Below are 21384 nucleotides of genomic sequence, written 5' to 3'. Positions count from 1 at the left end.
GGCTGGAGCCATAAACCAGGAACAGAGTGGCGCGCTCTCCATTACCAAGTGTCACGAACCACTGTGGGCGCCGTGCTCCCACCCGGCTGACTGCGCAGTGGGCTCATTCAAACTGCATCGCCACAGAGTGAGGAGCGCATGGGGCTAGATACCGTGACGTCACTAGCGGATAGGAAGCTCTATTTTATATAAATCTTTCTTTCTTTCCTACACCCCCAGCCCTTTTTGTTTTATTTTGAGACAGGATCTCACTAAGTGGCCCATACTGGCCTCCCGGGTCTCTGGGATCACAGGCATGCGCCCCTGCACCAGGCAGCTCTTGTGTGAGCGGTGAGACCACCGTCTAGGGGCCGTCCACGGGGTGTGACTGCATACTAGAAACAGACCCGCACTGTGGGGCCGGCTGGGTTTTGGCAAAAGTGACAGCGATGTAGTGGGGAAAGAAAAGTGTGGGCCCAGCTGGACACCCACACGCAGGGAGAAGGAGCCTCCGCGGCCGCGATTGGTATTCTTGACAACTGCCATTCTAACTGGGGTGAGAGGATATTTTAGTAGGGTATTGATTGGCATTTCCCTGATTGCCGGAGAGGGTGAACATTTTTTCATACATCTGTTGGGCATTTGTATTTCTTCTTTGGAGAAATGTCTGTTTAGTTCTTTTGCTCATGTAGTGATTGGGTTATTTGGTTTTGTTGGTATTGAGTTTTTTGAGTTCTTTATATATTCTGGATATTAATCTCTTGTCAGGGGAGAAGCTGGTAAAGATATTCTCCCATTCTGCAAACTCCTTCTTCACACTCTTCTTGGTTTCCTTTGCTGTGCAGAAGATTTTTAACTTCATGGCATCCCACTTCTTGATTCTTGGTTTTATTTCACAAGTTTGGGGTCTTCTTTAGGAGGTCAGTGCCTGCACCTATATAATGGAGTGTGGAACTGAGGTTTTCTTCTCGCGGTGGCAAGGTCTCTGGTCTAATTCCCAAGTCTTTGATTCATTCTGATTGGATTTTTGGCAGGGTGAGAGATGAGGGTCTAATTTCATTTTTCTACATGCCCCGGTCCAGTTTCCCCTGAACCATTTATAAAAAGACCAGCTTTTCTCCCACATGTATTTTTGGCGCCTTGTCAAGTGTTGGTGGTATAAGTGCGTGGTTGGTGGCTGTGTTTTCTATTCTGTTCCATTGGTCTTCGTGTCCTTGTACCACAGCTCTGCAGTAGGCCTGGAGATCAGGGGTTGGGATGCCTCCTGCTCCACTCTTCTTGCTCAGGATTGCTTGGGCTATTCTGGGTCTCTTATGCTTCAAGTGAATTTAAGGACTGTGTTTTTATAGTTCTGTGAAGAATGTCATGGGTATTCTGATAGGGATTGCATCAAATCTGTATATTGGTTTTGGTAGTATGTCCATTTCAACATTATTAATTCAGCCTATCCAAGAACTTGGAGATCTTCCCCTCTTCTAAGGTTGTCTTCTTTTTTTTTAGGATATCGTGAAAGGGATGGTTTTTCTGGCTTCTTTCTTAACTGAACCACTGTTGGGGATGTAGGAAAGATACTGATTTATGAGTGTTGATCTTGTGTCCTGCTACTTAGCCAAATTCATTCATCAGCTCCAGCAGTCTTCTGGTGGAGTTTTTTGGGCCTTCTAGATACAGGATCATATCATCAGCTGTCGGGAATTGGGAATGAATCATTGCTTTTTTTTTTTTTTAAAGGAGACATTTTTATTCTATTTATTTATTTTTATGTGGTGCTGAGGATCGAACCCAGTGCCTCATGCATGCTAGGTGAGCGCTCTACCACTGAGCCACCACCCCACCCTGAATCATTAACTGTGCAACCCTGGACAGTGAGACGCCTCTGCTGGGAACCCTTCCTTGCACTGAGGGGACGCCCATTGGCAGCTGATTCCTGTTGATAGGGAGATTTCCATGCTTGTCATGGAATTTACAAGTTCAAAAGCCTTGAACTCAAATCCCAGATGGGCATAAACTGCTAAGTCCCCAACTAAGCTGTTTTGCTCACCACTTTGCCCTGTTTGCCTCAAGAAGCCTTTCCATTGTGAGTCGCTTTGATGTTTGAAACCTAGAAAACAAACATGCAGAGCCTTGATCATTGTCAGAACCAGACTCTGTCAGAGCTGGATCACCCATCGAGTCCTGCTTTCACTTGGTCTTTGTTTCTCATAGTTTCTTATTTTCTTAATTATAATTTCTAATTTTCTTAATCTGACCCCTCTGTTCTCAGAGAACTGTTTTGTGCTGCACAGGTCGCCGCCATCAGCAAACAGAAATACTCTGAAGTCATCCTTTCCTATTCATATCCCTTCAGTTTCCTTCTCTTGCCTGATGGCTCTGGCTAGAGTTTCGAGAACTCCATTGACTAGAAGAGGTAGAGGGCTTGTCTTGGCCCTCCCTCACTTTAGAGGAGAAGATTTCAGCTTTTCTCAGTTTAGTGTGATGTAGGCTTTGGGGTCTTGTATGTAGCCTTTATAATGTTGAGGTCACTTATTTCTATCTCTAGTCTCTCCATGTTTTTAAAATATTTTTATTAGCTATTGATGGGCCTTTATTTATTTATTTGCTTATACGTGGTGCTGAGAATTAAACCCAGTGCTTCACACATGCTAGGCAAACGCTCTACCCCTGAGCCCCAGCCCCAGCCCCTCTCTCCACGTTTTTAACAAGAATAGTTACTGGATTTTACCCAGGGCCTTTTTTGCATCCATTGAAATGATCATATGTTTCTTGTTCCTAATTATATTAATTAAATACTGCAGATATCTGTTTTTAAATCATGTATATATCATGTTTTATACATAAAAAGAGGAGTTATTTTCAGACTCCAAGAATTTAATTCCAGGACTGGGTCTGTGGCTCAGTGCCAGAGCGCTTGCCTAGCATGTGTGAGGCACTGGGTTTGATCCCTGGCACCACATTAAACAAACAAACAAAAAAAGGGGCTGGGATTGTGGCTCAGTGGTGGAGTGCTCACCTAGTACATGCGGGGGCCGGGTTCGATCCTCAGCACCACATAAAAGTAAAATAAAGATATTGTGTCCAACTAAAAAAAAGAATTTTATTAAAATATACAGATAAAATAAAGGTATTGTGTCCATCTACAAATTTAAAAAAAAATCCATCAAGTTGTTTATCTTTAAATATGTGTGGTTTATTTTAAGCTTATTTTACCTCCAGCTTATGTACAAGTAATGTGCAAGTGTACACTGGTGACCCACCTTAGGGCAGGGCTGTCTTAGTCCATCCGGGCTGCTGTAACAAACACCCCAGACTGGGTGGCTTCTGGGGAGTAGCACCCAAGCTGAAGGCACTGGCAGACGTGGTGCCTGGTGAGTGCTGCTTCTTGGTCCACAGATGGCTCCTTGTACTGTGTCCTCACACAGTAGAAAGGGTCAGGGGTCTTTCTGGGGCCCCTTTTAAGGGCACTAAGCCCTTTCATGAGGATTCTGCTCTCATGACCTGATCACCTCCCAAAGGCCCTACCTTCTAATGTCTCCCTTGGGGGCTGGTGTGGGGGGTGCTGGGGATGGGACCAGGGCCTGGAGCATCCCAGGCAGCTCCACCTCGGAGCTGAACCCCAGCCCTGGGGGTTAGGATTCCAACCTGCACTGGAGGACACAAACATCTAAATTACATCAGGGGAAAAAAATCTGTATATTTTGGGGTTGGGGGTGTAGCTCAGTGGTGCAGCGTTTTCCTGGCATGTACAAAGCCCTGGGTTTGATCCCCAGCAGAAAACAGCAACAACAAAGAAGGAGGAGGACGAGGAAAGAAAAAGAAAAAGGAGGGAAGGAAGGAGGGAAGAGGGAGGGAGGGAAGGGAGGGAGGGAAGGAAGGGAGGGAGGGAGGGAGGGAGGGAGGGAGGGAGGGAGGGAACCTTATTTCTGACTTGGGCTGAGGAATGTGAAGGGTTGGTGCAGATTCTCACCAGCACAGATGGGCCAGGACAGGGGGCCCAGGTTCCCCCTGCCCTGGGCCCATTCCCCCTGGTTTCTGCCCACTGGGCCCCTCCATCACTGTACACCTTCCTAGCTCCACAGGCAGCTGCTCGGTGGCCCAGCTGTGAAGCCAGCAGAGGTAATGAGCAGAGGTGACACTGACTCTCAGGGCCTCCAGCCTCTGGTGATGCCACCACAGCCCTGAGCCTGGCTGCAGCCCAGAAGAGCCTCAGCCTAGAACAGTCACACCAAGCTGTCAGCCCATACTGTGCCATAGTCGTGGGGTAATTACCCCTCGGGTCGGAAGAGAGGGCAGCCAGGGGATGATGTGTGGGCTGAGGGCGGCAAGAAGAGTTCCCAGACTCCTTTCAAACACTCTTTCTGGGTCAGGTTGTTCAGCCTGTGACCCAAAGCCCATGCTGGACTCTTCCCCAGTCCCCCTCCTGCTTTCTTGCTGGGGACACAGGGCACCAGGGCTTACCCATGTCTGCCCAGTTGCTATAAATACGGGCAACACTGACCTGTGTGCCTCCAGTCCCACCCTTTCTCTCTCCTCTGCCTCAGTTTCCCAACTCTCCTGGGAGGTGGGCTTGGGGCTCTAGGGTCACATGCCGCCCTGGCACACTTTCTGCTAGGTCTCTTCTGCCTCCAAGTTCCTAATGACAAGCTCTCAGCACATTCCGGCCTTGCCACCCACAATTTGCCAGGAGCTCTGTGCTGTTGTGGTTGAACCAAATCTACCCCGAAATGACATTTCTGGTCCCTAAATCTGTTAGCCTTTGTGAGATCTCTCCTCCATAATAAAGATAAAAATTTAAATTAAAAAATTACAATTAAATCAAGTGAAAATTATTTTATGACTGAGTTGGTATAAAAAGTCATATCTATTGAAACATTTTTTTCTACCTAAAAGTTCATTTTAAAAAATTCTGATTCTGATAAAAATTGGAAAAGTCCATCCCCCAGGTGGGACAGGGTGGACTCCCTAGCACCGCGCGCCCAGCACCGTCCCAACCTGGCCGTCCTGCCACGGCTCGCCGCCAGGGGGCGCGCGGCACCAGCCTGGAGCGGACAGAGGAGCTGGACCAGAAACCCACTGCCCGTGCTCCTGGGCTCCTCGGCCGGGAACGCGTTGCAGCCCTTCCCTCTCCAGGGGTATTTGAGGCTGGGCCAGGCGCCTCCTCTGGGCTCCCACATCCCCCTGTGACCATGTCACTCCACCAGTCATTGTTTTCTTCTCCCTGCCACTGGACGGTGCGTCCCCGGACTGGAAATGGGGCTGGCCACTCAGCCTCCCAGAACGGTTTTCAGGTGGGTGCATCTGGGAGCTGGGAGGCCCCGGCAGCTCCTGGTCACTGTGAGTGGAAGTCCTGCCCCACCTTTGCTGAGGGCCTGTACCCACAGATGCTGTCACCAGCTCCCCACTCCTGCCTGTCCCCACAAGTCCTGTAACTTCTGAGGGCCACATTTGCCTCCTGCAGAGCCTGGGGCAAGAGGCTCCCGCCTGCTCCAGAGGCCTCCAGGCCTGGCTGGGCCCCTGGGGGTTCCCCAGGAGCACCCTCTCCCCACCCCTAGGCTGCTGCCTGCGATCTGCAGGGAGGAGGAATGGATTGTGAGAGGCCTGGGGCCCGCAGGCAGAGATCTTCAGATCTGTGAGCTGATGTCTGATCTGGGCTTCATTCCACACTCGACAAACCAGTTTGCTGCACTTGCCGCCACAGTGGGTGAGGCCGCCTGGCGCCTGACCCCCCTGCTCAGTCCCTGCCCTTTGGCCTTGACCGGCTTCTCCAGACCCTGGGGGCGAGGTGTCTGATGGTCCTCAGCCCTCTGTGACCAGCATAGGAGGGGGCATTAGATGGGACGGAGGGGTGCGGCTAACCTCAGGTGGTAAGTCAGCTCTGCTGCCTCGACCCCTCAGGGGACCCTGAGCGAGAGAAGCTGACTGGGAGCCCAGAGAGGGCCTCTTCCAGAGAAGCAGGCCTGCCGTCCCTAAGAGGATGCCATTGTGAGTGGGAAGTTCAGCCCTGGCCCTCTTTGGCTCCAGGTCCTCCACCCCACAAAGCCATTAGAAGGTCTTGGTTCTCCCCACTCCAAACCCACTCTTCCATCTCATCTCAGTGGGCAGTTCCCCAGTTCTATCCTTCCAGCTCCTCCGGCCGGACCCTCGTGTCCCCTTGATTCCTCCCTGACTCCATCCCCGCCTCCAACCCATCAGCAAAGATTCGAGGGCTCAATCTTCAACACACATCCACAGCATGGTGTTCTGCCCTCCTGCACCGGGCCTGGCCTGCACCAAGTCCATGCCACGGCTCCTCCCAGGTGTGATCCCGCCTGAACCCTTGAGCGAGCCTCCTCTGTTCTCCTTATATTAATCTTAAAAAGTGCCCAGTGTTCATCAAACACTGAGGAGTATGTGCCCTCTGCAGAGCAGGAAGTCACTAAAGGCCCTCTCCCATTTTGTTACCATTGCTACCCAGGTGGACTTCTGGGAGGAGGAGGGACATGGCAGGCCTGTGAGGGTGGGCTCATGGTAGACCACGCACAGGTGTCCAGCATGTGGGGAGGAGGGCTCGGGCTGGGAACCACCTCAGAAGTCCTCATCCTCAGGAAGGGCAAGAGAGAGGCTGTGAGCTTGGGGACAGGTCGCTTCTGTCCAGTGGGGCTGGTACTCAGGCTAGGCGAGAGGGCAGGAGGGGGGTGCAGAGGCCAACTGGCCATGCCAGGGGAAGAAGCTGGGCCTCACCCTAGGGACTATGGTGGCATCTGGAAGGAGGTGACAACCAGATTTACGCTTTAGAAGTGCCGCAGGGGCTTTTGGGAGGAGGGGCACTGCAGAGGAACACGTGGGCATCACCAGGTGGGAGAAGGCTGGGCAGTGGCCAGGGTGTGGACCTGGGGCCCACCACCTGGGTTTAGACCCCTCTCCTTTCTCCCTACTTCCCAACTAGAGGCCGTGGGGGCACGTCTACCGCTCCATCCTAATGCCAAGCTGGGTGCTGGGTGCTGGGGTGGAGACAGCTCCTGCCCACAAGGAGCTTAAATCCAGGGGGTGCAGGAAGCACTTTGAGCTCAGTCACTTCCCTGTTACATGGAGGAATAATGGAACCCACCCCCTGGTGAGCACACGCGGTATGCCTTAGTGTGTTCAAGGTGCCTGGCCTACAGGCAGCTGCTAATGTCATGTTCTTTCCAGGCAAGAAGGCACAGAGAGGGCAAGTGTGTGTTATAGCTGAATCGTGGCCTCCAAAATCCATAAATTGCAGTCCTAACCCCCATGATCTCAGAATGTGACTCTATTTGGAGACGGGCCTTAGAAGAAGTATAAGAGCTAGGCACAGTGGTGCATGCCTGAAACCCCAGTTACTCAGGAGGCTGAGGCAGGAGGATCACAGGTTTGAGGTTTGAGGCCAATCTGGGCAACTTAGTGAAACTCAATCTCAAAATAAAAAATATAGAAGGCCTGGGGTGTAACTCAGTGGTAGAGTGACCCTGGGTTCAGTCCATAGTCCTGGGGGTAAAAAAGCCCCCTGGTCTCCGGTGTTTGTTACAGTGTCCCTGGCAGACAAATACAGTGTGCCAGTTGGTGGCAGCAGGATCAGAGTCACTGTGTACCCACTCAGAGTAGGCATCCACGAGAAAGGTCAGATCCTGGTAGGAGGGGGTTGAAAGGGGGAAGATGGCCAGACAGGACCAGCATGACAGCTGGGGCAGAGGCCAGCGGACAGCCTGGGAGCCCTGGCCTGCCCAGCACCAGTCACAGAGCAGTCACACCCAGGCCCGCACTGCAGCCCTCCACTCTGCAAGGGGGCACCTTGAGCATCCCCTTGTCACTGAAAAAGAGATGTAGGCTTTGGGGAGGGTGGGGACTGCCCAGTGAGAATCAAAGCCAGAGCCCAAAGAGACTTTTCAGAGTCCTGTCAGGTGTGGTGGCCCCTGAGGGTCACCCAGGAGGGCAGGTCCTGCAGGATGCATGGCCAGAGCAGGGGTCTGGGGCTTGGAGGGGAGTGGAGGCTGCTGGAGCGACACGGTTCCTAGAGTCGCGGAGCAGGGGCAGATGGGAGAGCGCCAGAGGGCCTCACGTGAGTTTTCTTTTCCTGTCGTTTTACAGTGACGGAATCTCAAAGCCCCCAACGTGGGACGGAGGGCCAACACTGAAAGCAAGCGCTGGCTGCCCTAAAGCGGTCCCACAGCTTCTCTGACTTCTGAAGAAAGGCTGAAACCCGCGGGTCAGGCTCCCTGGGCCTGGAGACAGTTCAGGGCCGAGAATTCCCACGGGGGAACTGGGAGGAGCCTGCGAAGGGCTGGGCTTTGCTTGACCTTTCACGTTACCGAGTTCCTGCTGCTTGGCCTCTCAACAGGCACTTACTTCCTCTGTGCCCAGGTTCAGAATGAACGTCAGTGCTTTGGAGCTTGCTTAATCGAAAAGAGAAAATTTAAAAAAAAAATTTTTTTTTTTCAAAAAACTTTTTTGGAACGTCTACACGGAGCCTGGGGCTGCAGCACAGGATGTTGTGGCTGGGGTGGGAGCCTCCTTTCTTTTTTGGCTGCTGGGGGTGGAACCTGGGGCCTGGTGAATGCCTCTGAGCCAGGCACAGCCAGGGGTGCTGTTGTTCCCCTAGATTCCCCTCCGCCACTGCAGCCTGCCCCCCACCCCCGGCGAGGGCTGCAGGGAGCATTTCTCCCGGGCGGCTCCCTCTTCGGAACCCAGCAGACAAGTCAGCAAGTTTTTACGTGCAGATTGTTTATAAGTCCAAGACTTGCTTTTTCCCCAGAACCTTCGTGGGCCTTCGAAAATTGTTATTTTAACATTTCCCCCAAGCGTTCTCTCCATATTTGGGCAAAGCAAAAGCCAAGACGAGTTTCTGTTTGTTTTTCTCATAAGAAAAATGCAGCATTTTGGAGAAGACAACCGGTTCCCGAGACCAGTACCTCTCATGAGTGACTCCCGGCTTCAAGATCGACTTGGATGACCTCTGACTCAGGTTCACAAACAGCAGTTAGACCAGAAATGCAGTCCATAAAAATTCTTGGAGGTAACCCCACCCTCTGCTCAGGAGGGCCTTATCTCCGGGGTATTTTCCGTGTGCCCAAGATAAGCATCCGGCTGGCCACTGCCCAGGCCTTGACTGAGATCACACCCTGACCCTGTTTTACAGAGGGGAAACTGAGGCCCAGAGAGGGTGGAGCACAGAATGTGCTGCAAACATCAAAGCCAGAGCCCCCAGCAAGCAAGCGCTCCACCACAGAGCTTCCCCAGTGTCCCCCCCCCTCCCCCCCCCTCGGCATTTTAACTTTAGAAAAATTCCAAACCTAGAAGCCACTGCAAGCCCAGCACGTGCACACCCACGGCCATTGACCAAGGGCTGACATGGCACTACGTTTGCTTCATCCTTCTGCTCCACCTCCCTCTCACCTCGTCCTTGTCCACGTTGTTCCACGTGACCACCGTGCTCCATGCTCCGGGAGCTCACCACCTCCTCACCGTTACTCTCTGAAGCCTCCATGTTGGAATCCCTCTCCCTGCTCCGCTCTCTGTACCTGTGCACCGCAGGTTGCCGTTTTCACCTGAGAGTTCATCGAGGGCCTCTCCACACATGGCTGCCCGCCTCCGTAGCCGCCAACCTGCAGCGCTCTCAGCCTCTTTTTGCTTCTGTCCTGCAGGACACAGACAGTTTCCAAGCATCCCCGCTGGCCGGCTTACAGAAAGTCCCCTGCCTTGGATCTCTCTGCTTCCTGTCAACTAGAGCCAGGTTGAACATGGAGGGCAGGGAACAACATAGGTGACACTGAGTCCTCCTCAGTGTGTGACACCAGGACACACAATCAGGTGAAGCCTGTCCTGTTCCTGGTGATGTCAGGTTTGGCCATTTGGTTAAGTTGGTGCTTTCAGATCTCTTCATGTCTTCCTCCCTAAAACTCTCTCACCCTATGGCATCCAGGGAGAGGATTCTTGCACATATTTATTGGTCATTACTAAGTAGTTATAAAATGGTGACTTTTTTTCTTCTATATTTATTAGTTTGTGATCTTTAAAGAAATTTTCTCTCTCTCTCTCCTTCTTTCTTAGTGTGTGGGATCAATCCCAGGGGTGCTTTACCACTGAGTTACACCCCCAGCCCTTTTAATTTTATTTTTAGACAGGGTTTCACTAAGCTGCCCAGACTGGCCTCTAGCTTGTGATCCTCCTATCTCAGCCTCCCAAGCAGCTTAACATGTTTTTTAAAGTATCAGTATTGAGCCATGGATTTGTATTTTAGCCAGTGGACTAGTGCATTCCTTTCATGATTTATTTTGTGCTTGACATGTTCCAGGTCTGGCCTTCAGGAGACCCTTCAAGCAGCTTTGTGCTAGCTCCTTTGATATGTGCCCATTTATCATTTTTTTTAGTACTTTACTTTCTGGTATAATAAAATGTGTCAGGTTCCTCTCTCCTTGCCACCTTCCAGCCCTGGTGTCAGTCACCTCTCCAAGTGGCCTTGGTGCCTCTTACTGGGGAACGATATTCAGAATCTAAATGTTTCGAGTGTGTTCTTTGCAACTGGGGCATTCCCACCTCTGAGCCCTTTTAGTGATCAGAGGTAGAACGTTTTGCTATTTCATAATATTACTACTAACTAAAAATAAAAAACAAAACCACCAGAGTTCTCCTTCCTCCCTTTCAAATCTCCCTCACCCTGCAGTGCCACCGGATCTGGGTATCCCACGGCTTCACGGTTGCCTGCCCTTTCCCCTCCACTCACTAGTGGGGTTCTGGGTTCTATTTCCAGGATCTGTCCTTGGAGTTTCCTCCACCCAGGAAGTGAGTCAGATGATCTGTTCCAAGGTCTCCAGGACAGTCTTTGTCTGCAAGTGGCTATGCCATTCATGTCATACACAGATCATTAGTTTCTTTGGTTTTGCATTTTAGTTTTTCCTGCCTTTGTTAACTTACTCTTATGTCTTAAAGGTAAAATTGATTTAATTGATTTCCTCTCTCGGCACATATTTCCTGATGTTGAAAGGAACCATCTAGTCCAGGGGAGGATCCCATCCCTATTTTCAAAATCTCCCACCAGCAAGCAGGTGTTAAGACCCTGTTCCATTCCTTCTGAAGCAGCCCGAGGCTGGGTGGAAGTGCCCTGGGCTCCACCAGCCTGGGCGTTTCCAGGGAGATCACTTACGTTCTGGTAAGTCCCTGCCCCTCCTCGACTTCCTGGGCCTGCCTGGGTCTGGCATCTATAAACCCAGAGGGTCGCACTGCCAGTCTCCATTTAACTCACAGATCCGACACTTGGTTTTGCCATGCTGACATGATAAAACCACAGTTTACCAGTGTCTGGCACATTGTAGCAGCTCCATAGTTGCAGGAATGGGCATCCGCATTTTATAGTACAGTAACAGAGGCCCCAAGAATGTGGAGCTGCCCCTGGTCTCATTAAGCAAGCGCAAAAGCGCCGCCTTGGCCCAGCACGCAGTAGGCGCTTTAGTGAGCGCACAGGGAAGGACCGCCAGCGGATCTGCGCGATGGCTCGCCAAGCGGGCGGGGGAGATGGGGCGGAGCCGTATGCAAATAGCCCGTGAGAAGACCTCGGATTGGCTGGTGCAGGCGGGGGTGGGGCCCGCCAAGGGCCGGGGCTGCCAGGTGCGCTGGGCTGGAGAAGCCGGGTGCCCGCGCTGGGCGGCTGGACAGAGCTCCCCTGGCGGTCCCGGGCGATGCCTCCGCTCTGGGTCCTGCTGGCCCTCGGCTGCGTGCCGTTTGGCTCCAGTAAGCCGGGGATAAAAGGATAAGGGCTGTGCCAAGGGAGGGCGAGCGCTACCTGGACCTTGATCCTCCCAGGGTCACCAGAGAGGAGCCTGGATGGGAAGTGGCAATGGGAACTCCATTTATTCATTCCAGGAAAAGGCGCAGAGTTCTGGCTTTGGGGACCCAGATATTATTATTAGTAGTAGTAGTAGTCATCTTGTCAACTTTTAGAGCTTTCTCTGGTGGCAATCCCAGGGCTCACAGGTGGCTACAGTCTGCGACGGGTGTTGCTGGAGACCAACAGACAGGGTGCTGCAGGGGAGCAGAGAAGGGACAAGACCAGACTCATGGTGACTTCTTTACTGGGGGAGATGGAGGGACGTTTTTCACCAAGGGTGTAGCATGCGCAAGTTCTGGGATGAGGAGGCAGCCTGGTTCTTTGGAAGCTGTAGTCCATCCCTGCCGCTAGGGAGCAGGGTAAGGAGGGAGTGAGGGTGAGGCAGGAGACCCAAAGCCCTGAACTTCTGGACCTAGCTCCAGGGTGCCAGGCGGGCATGGGAGGGCACTCCTGGGAGGGCACTCCTGGGTGAGCAACAGGATCACATCTGCTGTCAGAGTGGAGGGGGCCTTACCTTGCTGTCAGAAGAGGGTGGGATGGAGTGAGGACCGGCCATGGCTTAGAGGCAACCGAGATCCTAGTGACTGAACATCAGCAGAGGGAGCTCAGACTGCTGGGTTTCTGGCCAGGAAGCTGCAGGGTGGGTACAGGGACACTGCTGTGTCTGACAAAAGGTCATGAGATGGCCCACAGGGAGGGTGAGGCCCAGTGCCTGGCTCCCAGCAGGTGCTCTGTAGCACCCATGTGCACATGGGTGTGGGCAGTTCCGTGGGAGTCAGCTCCGACCCTCCTTGCCTCTCCAGCTGTGAACCTCCAGCCTCAACTGGCCAGTGTGACCTTGGCCACTAACAACCCCACACTCACCACGGTGGCCTTGGAAAAGCCTCTCTGCATTTTTGACAGCTCAGAGCTGCTTGCTGGCACCTATGAGGTCTATCTGTATGTCATGGTCGACTCAGGTAAGGGTCCTGCTTCCCTCCAGCTGCTCCTAAAGGGGTTTTGATCTGTCAGCAGGGAAGAGTGAGAATGACAATCTCTTAGGTTTCTAGCAACCAATCTTCACAACTCATTCAGAGTCACAGTTTCATTCTTTCAACAAATATTTACTAACTGCGTATCTGTGCCCAATCTCTGGGCACTGTGGGTATTTTCTGCCATCCCATAGAAGAGAAGATTGGGTTCAGAGAGGTTGAGCGAGTTGTCCAAGATCACCCAGCTAGTGAAGAGACCTGGGACCCAACAAAGGTCTATCTGACTCTACATCATTCCTTTGAACAATATGACCCTCATTTCCCATTTACAGAATAGGGAACCCAGGACTTTTAGGGACAAGTATCAAAGGTGTATTGTGGTGGAGGATTATGGGAATATTCTAAGATAAAGTAGGTGAGAGTGGAACACGGTACCCAAAGGAAAGTGCTACTTGTCCATCTCCCCAGGCAGGGACTGAGCTCGCCCATGCCTGTGACCACTGTGCCCAGCACAGGGCTGGGGCAGAGAGGAGGCTCAGGTGTTTGATGAATGAGTGACCGAGTGAGTGGCTGGCTGCGGTGGCCAGGATCCTCACTCCCGGCCCTGCCTCTGCAGCCAATCCCAGGAATGCCTCCGTGCAGGACAGCAGCAAGACCCCACTGAGCTTGACCGCCCAGCAAACCCAGGGTGGGAGGACAGGCCCCTACAAGGCAGTGGCCTTTGACCTCACCCCCTGCAGTGACCTGCCCAGCCTGGATGCCATTGGGGATGTCACCCAGGCCTCAGAGATCCTGAGGGCATATCTGGTCAGGGTGGGCAGCAACGGGACCTGCCTGTGGGACCCCAACTTCCAGGGCCTCTGCAACCCGCCCCTGTCTGCAGCCACGGAGTACAGGTGGGTGTGAGCAGCCGCTGGGGGAGGGCAGCAGCTGAGTCCCACCCCAACTCAGGAAGACCCCAGGGGGAGGGGACCAAGTGGGAGGAGCCACGTTTCTAGATGTCTTATGTGCTGGGACCATTGGGGTCTCAGGCTGGGCCTGGGGTAGGATAGGGCTGGAGCTCAGAAGGGCCCTGCTGGGTTTAATGCTTGGTGACATAGAAAGCAAGAATCCGGAAATCTTAATTCTTGAATGAGAGGCCTGTTCACTTTGCTTTGGATCCCACCAGTTATGGGGCTTCCTGGCCTTCCCATATGTGGAAGTCTCTCACCCACGGCCTTTGTTTCATAGGGAGGGAACTGTGGTCCAGAGAAGGAAGGCCCCCTGCTTTTCCTACCTCCTTCCTGCAATCCCTTTTCTGCCCACCCCTGGGCACCCACTCACTCCACCCTCACTGCCTGAGCATCTCTCTGCAAGCTGTCCCCAGCCTCAGGAGCCTGGGAGGAGGTCTAACCTGGTGCCAAAGCCCGGGCTGATCCCAGTCCAGGTACGAGGGGGACACCTGGGTCAGGGGCTGTGGCTTCCAGGCCTGTTTGGGCCCAGACCACTGCCCACCTGCCATCCTTGCAGAAGCACCCCCCACACCTGTGGCTGAGGCCACTGAGCAGGACAAGGGTCTCTGCTGCCCTCTCCCCACCCCAACCTTGACCTTGTCTTTCACGTCCCCTTCCTGACCTCCAAGATGGCCCCTCAGCCTTCATCTACAAGCCCACCCTATTTAGGGCATGGGTGGGTGCCCAGCCCTACCTCTGAGTTCTGACCTTGAAACAGGTATGAGGAATTTAGCAAACCGCAGGACAGAGAGATTTTAAAGGTTTTTTTGTTTTGTTTTGTTTTTAAGTGTTAAAAAAAAAAAACAAAAAAACCTCCAGGCTGCAGATGTCTCAGTTTCGGGACCATCTCTGTTTAAACTCTTCCCTTCCGCAGGCTCTGGCTGTTCCCTGTCTCACCAATCTCCTTTTCAGATTAGCAACACTTGTTTGGGGGGTTCTTTTCTTTCTTTTTGGTACTAGGAGTTGAACCCAGGGTGCTGAGCTACATCCCCAGCCCTTTTTATTTTTATTTATTTATTTTCTTAAATATTTATTTTTTAGGTGTAGATGGACACAACATTATTTATTTTTTATGTGGTGCTGAGGATTGAACCCGGCCCTGTCCGTGCTAGGCGAGCGCTCCGCCGCTGAGCCACAATCCCAGCCCATTTATTTTTATGTTGAGTCAGGGTCTCCCTAAGTTACTGAGCCTGACCTTGAACTTGTGACCCTCCTGCCTTATCCTCCCACGTTGTCCCTGGGATGACAGGCGTGCCCCACCACTCCCCACTTTTTTTAGCATTTATGTCTTAAAATGTAGCCCTGACCCCAGGACAGCTGGGCTGGTGATGGACTTTATCCCACTTGTTTTTCTAAGTCCCTCTGTGATTCCAGGGACAGGCTTGGAATATGGCCTGTGGTTAACGGGGCTGAGCCACAGGTGCTATGTAAAATAACCAGAGGGGCTCCTGAGGGACAGCCCAGCGATGGCCCAGCCCTGAAGCCTTCACAGAGGAGGTGCATCTGAGCTGGGGAAGGCCCAGGGACAGTATGTGACCACGTCCAACCTCCTCTGTGGTCCAGAGCCCTCTCAATGGCTGTCTCCCTCTGTGCCCCCTCTGTGCCCCTCCTGCCCGCTATGGCTGGACACACAGGATGGTTGGATGTCATCCTGTCTCCTTCCAGGTTCAAGTACGTCCTCGTCAATGTGTCCACAGGCTTAGTACAGGATCAGACCCTGTGGTCAGACCCCATCCGCACCAACCAGCGTAAGTAGTGTGGTGGGGGCTCGGTCTCCAGCCAGCTTCCTCTGGGAATCTGCAGACCAGGCCCAGCTCTCGGGGCAGGACCATTCAGACCTGGCTTGAGCCCAGAGTGTCCTTGGACTGGGTCTCCCTGAGTCAATGAGTGACCTGCAGAATGGAGTTCTCTAGGGATCCATAGGGGACAGTGCCCCCAATGGCCGGCTCATGATAGGGCCTGTACCTTGTTCCCAAAGGGTGACGCCAGTCAGAGAAGAGCGAGACCCCCAGCTCTGAGCAGCCCCTCTGCTCAGCCTTGTTTACGTCCATCTCACTGCAGATGAGTCAGTTTAAAAATTTAAATTATGCAAAAAGAGGAAGAGGCCAGAAACACATGTGAGAAAGGCGGGAAGTGGGCCCCGGGGCACACCAGGCCTCTGGCCGAGAGCCCAAGAGGAGTCGCTCCCTGGGCCCCTGGGACATCCCCGGGTTCCAGGCCTGCCCATCCCGGGGAAGGGACGGAGGGTGCTGGCTGTCAGGGGTGTAACTGGCCGTGGTCCTGCGACAGCCACCCCCTGCTCGGCCATCGACACGTGGCCAGGCCGGCGGAGCGGGGGCATGATCGTCATCACGTCCATCCTGGGCTCCCTGCCCTTCTTCCTGCTCGTGGGCTTCGCTGGCGCCATCGCCCTCAGCTTTGTGTGAGTACCTGCCGCGGGGAGGCCTGGACCCGGGGATGGCGGCAGGGTCCTCTGCAGCTGGCCGGGGTGCTGCCCTCCACGGCGGGTGGGTCTGGTGAAAAGCAGCGGAGCCCTGGGCCTTCAAGGCCAGTCCTTCAGCCTGGGAGCGAGGGGCTGGGCAGCGGGCCCTGGGCCTGTAGTCCCACAGATCTTAGCTGTGACAGTGGTGCAGCCTCAGGCAAGACGTGCTGTCCTGCGGTCCTCAGTGTCCTCCTGGGGCAAATGGAGGTGATAACTGTTCAGCCCATGGAGTCTGGAGGTCCTGTGGAATCGCCCCACCCTGCTGAACTCAACCGGCCTTAGCTCTTGTTGCCATTGTAACTCACCCGCTTGCAGTCCAGACGGGGAAACTGAGGCAGAAGGCAGGGAAAGGGTGTCCCAAGGTCACAGGACCTGGGACGAGGACCCAGAGCTGGGGCTAGAACCCAGGCCTCCTGACTCCGCCGACACCTCTGGATCAGGACGGGAGGTCTTCTTGGGGGTGGGGTCCTGGCGCAGCTACCAGGGCTGCCCCAAGGGAGGACAGTCCACTAACACCTGGGAGGATCGATCGGGGCATGAATCAAGGCACCCGCAAGTGCCCTGGGAGGAGGAGGGCAGGGAAGGTCCTGCCTGGAGCTTCAGGTGAGCTTCTAGGAGGAGGGATCTGCAGGAGCAGTGAGCATCGAGCAGGGGGCAGGGAGGAATGCAGGGAGGAAGGCAGCGACGGGCAGCAGGCCCCACACTCCTTGCTTCTCAGGGTAGAGGGAGCCTGGGGGCTTTGAAGCTGAGGGGTCTTGGGGTGAGACTGGGTAGGAAGGCTCCTTGGAGTAGGTTCACACAGAAGCCAGCAGGTGGGGAAAAGTGGGCAGACCATGGACTGGGAGAGACACTGGACCCAGGCTGTGCTCCACACTTAAGTTAACAACCAGCAGTGGGTGACCTCAGCCTCCGAGGGTCACCCACAAGCCATCAAAGCCTGGTGGTGTCCCTGCTTCCTCCCTCTGGGCAGTGCCGGACACTGGCCTTCCAGACCCATCCTCTGAGGTTAGCCCGGCTCTTCCACTAACCCTCCTACTGGCCCTGCCGGTCACGGCCCCAGTCCAGTCGGCTCAACTCCCCACAGGAGCCCCGGGTTCTGCGGCCCTCCCCATCTCAAGCATCTCCTGCAGGAGCAGACGAGCTGGCCCTCCTCCAGGATGGGCCCACTCTCTGTAGTCACTGTCTGTTGAGGTCTGTCTCCCCAGACTGTCCTGGTGATGTGGGGACATGAGACCATGGCCCCCGCGTCAGCCCGCAGTAAGATGTGACACTGCTTACTCATGTAGCTCCCGACACACGCTGAGAACCCCAGGAAGGAGGGACTCACTGAGGCTGTGGTGGCTTCTGGGGGCAACATCTGGGTGCCAAGGTCGCCTGGCTGGAGGAGCTCCACTTTGCTCTGTCTCCTAATCCTGGCTCTCTCCTTGGCCAGGGACCTGGGCGATTCTGATGGGGAAACCACGCACGACTCCCAGATCACACAGGAAGCTGTGCCCAAGTCCCTGGGGACCTCAGAGCCGTCCTACACGTCTGTGAACCGGGGGCCGCCCTTGGACAGGGCTGAGGTGTACTCCAGCAAGCTCCAGGACTGAGACCCCTGACTGGCAGCCTCCCCACACTGTCCTGGTCCTGGAGCCCGTGGTGGTCAGTGTTCACGCCCCGACTGGACAGAAGGTGAAGCAGGAAGGGTCAGTCCAGTTGTGGGAACACTCAATAAAATCTTCCCAAATTGGTCAAATTACAGTGTCCTGTTGTGTGCATGTATGAACACGTAACAACAAACCCCACAGTTAAATGCACTATAATGCACCAAAAAATGTGGAAAGAGACCCTGCCCCTCCCCCCCATCTTCCTAAGATATTGAGGTCAGTACAGAACGAGGGGTGAATAGGTGAGAAAATGCACAAGTCACGACCTGTGGAGGGGCTGGGCTGTTTCTCTCCCGGGCTCTGTGATCAGAACTACAGAGACCACCGGGCCGAGTCAGAACCCCGCTCTGAGCCTCAGTCTCCTCATCTGTCACATGGGCTGCTGGGAAGATTCATTCCTAGACTGGGCAGGACCAGCTTCAGAAGACTCGGTTTTCTCTCTTGAGCCAGACAGCAAGACGGCCTCCCTTTTGGAGGTGTGCGGAGCACAACCCACACCCCTCTTGGCATCCGGATACGACAGAGGGAGACGTGGCTTCTAAGATCGGTGGGGACTCCCCAGGGGGATGCTCACCTAGGAGCACAGGGCAGAAGCCATGGAGGCAGCAGCTTAAAGCAGAGAGCAGCCAGCAGAAGGGAAAGCAGTGGCCAGTCCAGGCTATAGGAGTGGCCAGTACAGAGGGAGCCGGGTCCCTGGGCAGCAGGAACAGGAGGGCCCCCAGGCTGGACAGGCTCGTCGGCCACCTGCATCCCTTGAGACCATGAAGCTGGCCTTGTCAGCCACTGGACTCCTGTGGCCTCCTGAGCCTGAATCCCCTTCTTCAGCAGAGACCTCCCAGGGTCCCCAGCTGAGCAGAGACGGAGCCCAAGCTGCCCGGAGTCCGCTGTTGTTAAAAGTTCCTGCAAGTTTGCCACGTGGCTGTGTTTGCTTTGTTTTGTATTTGAGTTGAAGTTCACATGATATAAACTTAGCCTTTTTTATTTTTATCTTTAAATAGTGCTGGGGATTCTCCTGTGTGCTAGGCAAGTGCTCTACCCCTGAGCTGTACTCCAGCCCAAGCCCACCGCTCCAAGTGCACAGGTCAGAGCTATAAAGGCGCAGAGAGAGGAAGACGTTAGAGGTTGCTGTTGGACTGAGGAGCAGAAGGCCTCAGGCATCCTTCAGGTCATCGAAGTAGGCTCTGCAGATGTCCACTGCACCCCGAGAGATGCCCAGGAGGAAGCCACAGGAGCAGAAGCCCAGGAAGAGGACTTAGGATCCCTCTGTTTCGGGTTTTGGATGAGTGGCTTTATAAAAACCCCAGGAAGTGAAAGTACTCTATACTGATCCAAGAAATTTTAGATGACGGTCAGTGGGTGGGGAGAAGGATTTTCATTGTGCAAGTGTCCTCAGGGAGTGGAGACAGGGCAATCACATGTCCAGCAATGAAGGTCTGGAGTGAAGAGAAGCCAAAGGTTTCGTGATCACTGACCAAGATTTTTGTGATCACAAAAAAAAAAAAAAAGAAGAAAGAAAATGAAGGATGGATTCCTATAAAGAACCTTTTTAAGAACTGTGGGAAGCCATTCTCGCACGTGATTGGGCACCTCCCTGATGGGGTGTGAGGCCTCCTGGCTAAACTGTGTTGGAACTAATTCCCACCCTTTCCAGGTGCGAGAGCCTGTCCGTGTGGTGGTGTGACTGACCATTGACCCTGAGACCAATCACTGACCCTGACCTTGGAATGCTGCCCCCCTCGACCTTCATTGGATGGAATTCTCCCCTGAATTTCTTGTTCCCCAATAAAAGGCCACTCCCTGGCGTGCTCTCTCTCTCTCTCCTGCTAGCCCTGAGTAAGCCTCGCTGCCCCACTGGGTGGCTTGAGGCAGGAGCCAGAAGGAGGGCCGTCTCAGACCTGGTCAAAGAAAAAGGTAATTGAGTTTTGTGTGTTTATTTTGATCTCACTAGTTAACTTCTATGCTTCGAACCTCTTGTATGAAGCCAGTGTGCTGGTCGCGCGGTGGAAAGAACCTTTTTTTTTTTTTTCCAAAATCCTCCTTTTGAGAAGGTCAGTGATTTGATTTGTATGGTACCGTGACAAATGGAAACTCATACAACAGGAATTTTTAACTTAAAGTGTGACTTTAAGTCAAAATTTATTTAAGCATAGCCCTGTTCTGCGTCCCTTATATATTCAAACTTTAAGAAGTCTTCCAGTCTTGAGGGCAGACATGTTCCCTCCTTTGCTAATTCCCTGCTTTGGCAGCAGGTATTCTGGATTCTTCTGGTGGAACAAGAGCTCCCCTCTTGGTCCTAGAAGGGATCATTGGTATAGGTAGCAGCAGTAGGGACCGAATCCAGTTTGAAAGAAAGACTAATTCAAAAAAACAACATTGCTACACCCCGAATCATGATTTTCTTCTAAATAGGTTAAGGCATCTTTTCTGTACGAGGTGATGTCTGGTTGCTATGAGACATTATCCTGTATTCAGCTGGTGTTCTAGAACAGACTAGAAGGCTTCTATATTGTCTCACTCTCAATTTTTGTGAAGCAGGGATGATGACACTTTTCCCTTTTCTCATAAGAAAACTCTGACTTGTCCCCATGTCTCCCTTCCCTGGCCGCAGCCACCGATTCCGCTCTGTCCGTGGGTTTTCCGGATCTGGATGCTTCAGACGCACAGTCTTGCTGGCCCTCCAGTGTCCCTTCTCTGACTAAGCTAGTGTTTTCGAGGTTTGTCTCCGAGCTCCTGTTCATCAGCACTTCCTTCCCTTTGCTGGTGGAGTGACATCCTGTCATGCAGCTGGACCACAGTTCACTGTTCCCTTGTCCCTTAGTGGTCTCTGGGCTGCTCCCACCTCCTGGCCCCTCCTGTGCACAGTGCTGCGTGGACACTTATCTGAACCCCGTTTCTGGGCCTCCTGGATATACCCGGGCGTGGACTGCTGGGCCAGTGGCAAGTCTATGTCAGATTTTTGAGGATCCATCAACTGTGTCCACGGCAGCTGCTCTGGACCCACCAGCCACGCAGCTGCCGTTAGCCCACTAGTAAAACAACGTTGAACTCGGGCTGGAGCCTGCCTTGGCTCTGGGTACCCTGTGGCTTTCTCTCCACTTCCCCAGTGACCAGGGCTCCCTCCCTCAGCAGCAGCCACCCACCATTCCAGTCGTGGGTCAGTGGCCTTCCTCTTCCTGCTGACCTCCCTAATCAAGGTCCTGGGAATGCGAACTTCCAGCTACTGAGAGAGCTTCCAAACAGCTCAGGACACCCAGGCTAATGGGACCAAATCACCAGAGCACAGATGAGCGCATGTACCTGGGAGCTGGGCGTTGGTGACAAGTACACGGCCACTCCTTCCCTTGGCTCAGTGGGCCTCTGTCCCCGTGATGAGTCTCCCCAGAGAGCCCCCCACTTCCAGCCCCCTAGGACTTGCTGGTGCAATGAGGGGGGGGGCAGCATTCCTGGATTTGGACAGGTCTGACCTCCCTGTCAGCCAACAGGCCTCGGGTGACCT

General features: G+C 53.6%; 1 protein-coding gene across 3 annotated transcripts; it reads left to right on the top strand.

Moving 5' to 3' along the window:
• Positions 1 to 11619: 11619 nt before the first annotated feature.
• Positions 11620 to 17831, top strand: Upk3a (uroplakin 3A). 3 transcript variants are annotated; one of them, XM_026394376.2, is made up of 7 exons: positions 11646 to 11681; positions 12320 to 12335; positions 12598 to 12753; positions 13382 to 13661; positions 15423 to 15505; positions 16047 to 16179; positions 17672 to 17831. In XM_026394376.2, the coding sequence occupies exons 1-7, from the start codon at positions 11646 to 11648 to the stop codon at positions 17829 to 17831; spliced, it is 864 nt and encodes a 287-aa protein (XP_026250161.1). The 3 variants fall into 3 exon arrangements, with proteins under 3 accessions (XP_026250160.1, XP_026250162.1, XP_026250161.1); XM_026394375.2 differs by lacking the exon at positions 12320 to 12335 and having other exon boundaries at positions 11620 to 11697; XM_026394377.1 differs by lacking the exons at positions 12320 to 12335; positions 13382 to 13661; positions 15423 to 15505 and having other exon boundaries at positions 11620 to 11697.
• Positions 17832 to 21384: the final 3553 nt, after the last annotated feature.

The sequence above is a fragment of the Urocitellus parryii genome, chromosome 5 (assembly GCF_045843805.1).
Source record: "Urocitellus parryii isolate mUroPar1 chromosome 5, mUroPar1.hap1, whole genome shotgun sequence".
Classification (NCBI taxonomy): Eukaryota; Metazoa; Chordata; class Mammalia; order Rodentia; family Sciuridae; genus Urocitellus; species Urocitellus parryii.
Note: the sequence above shows the minus strand (reverse complement) of the source record. Positions and strands in the feature narration are given on the sequence as shown.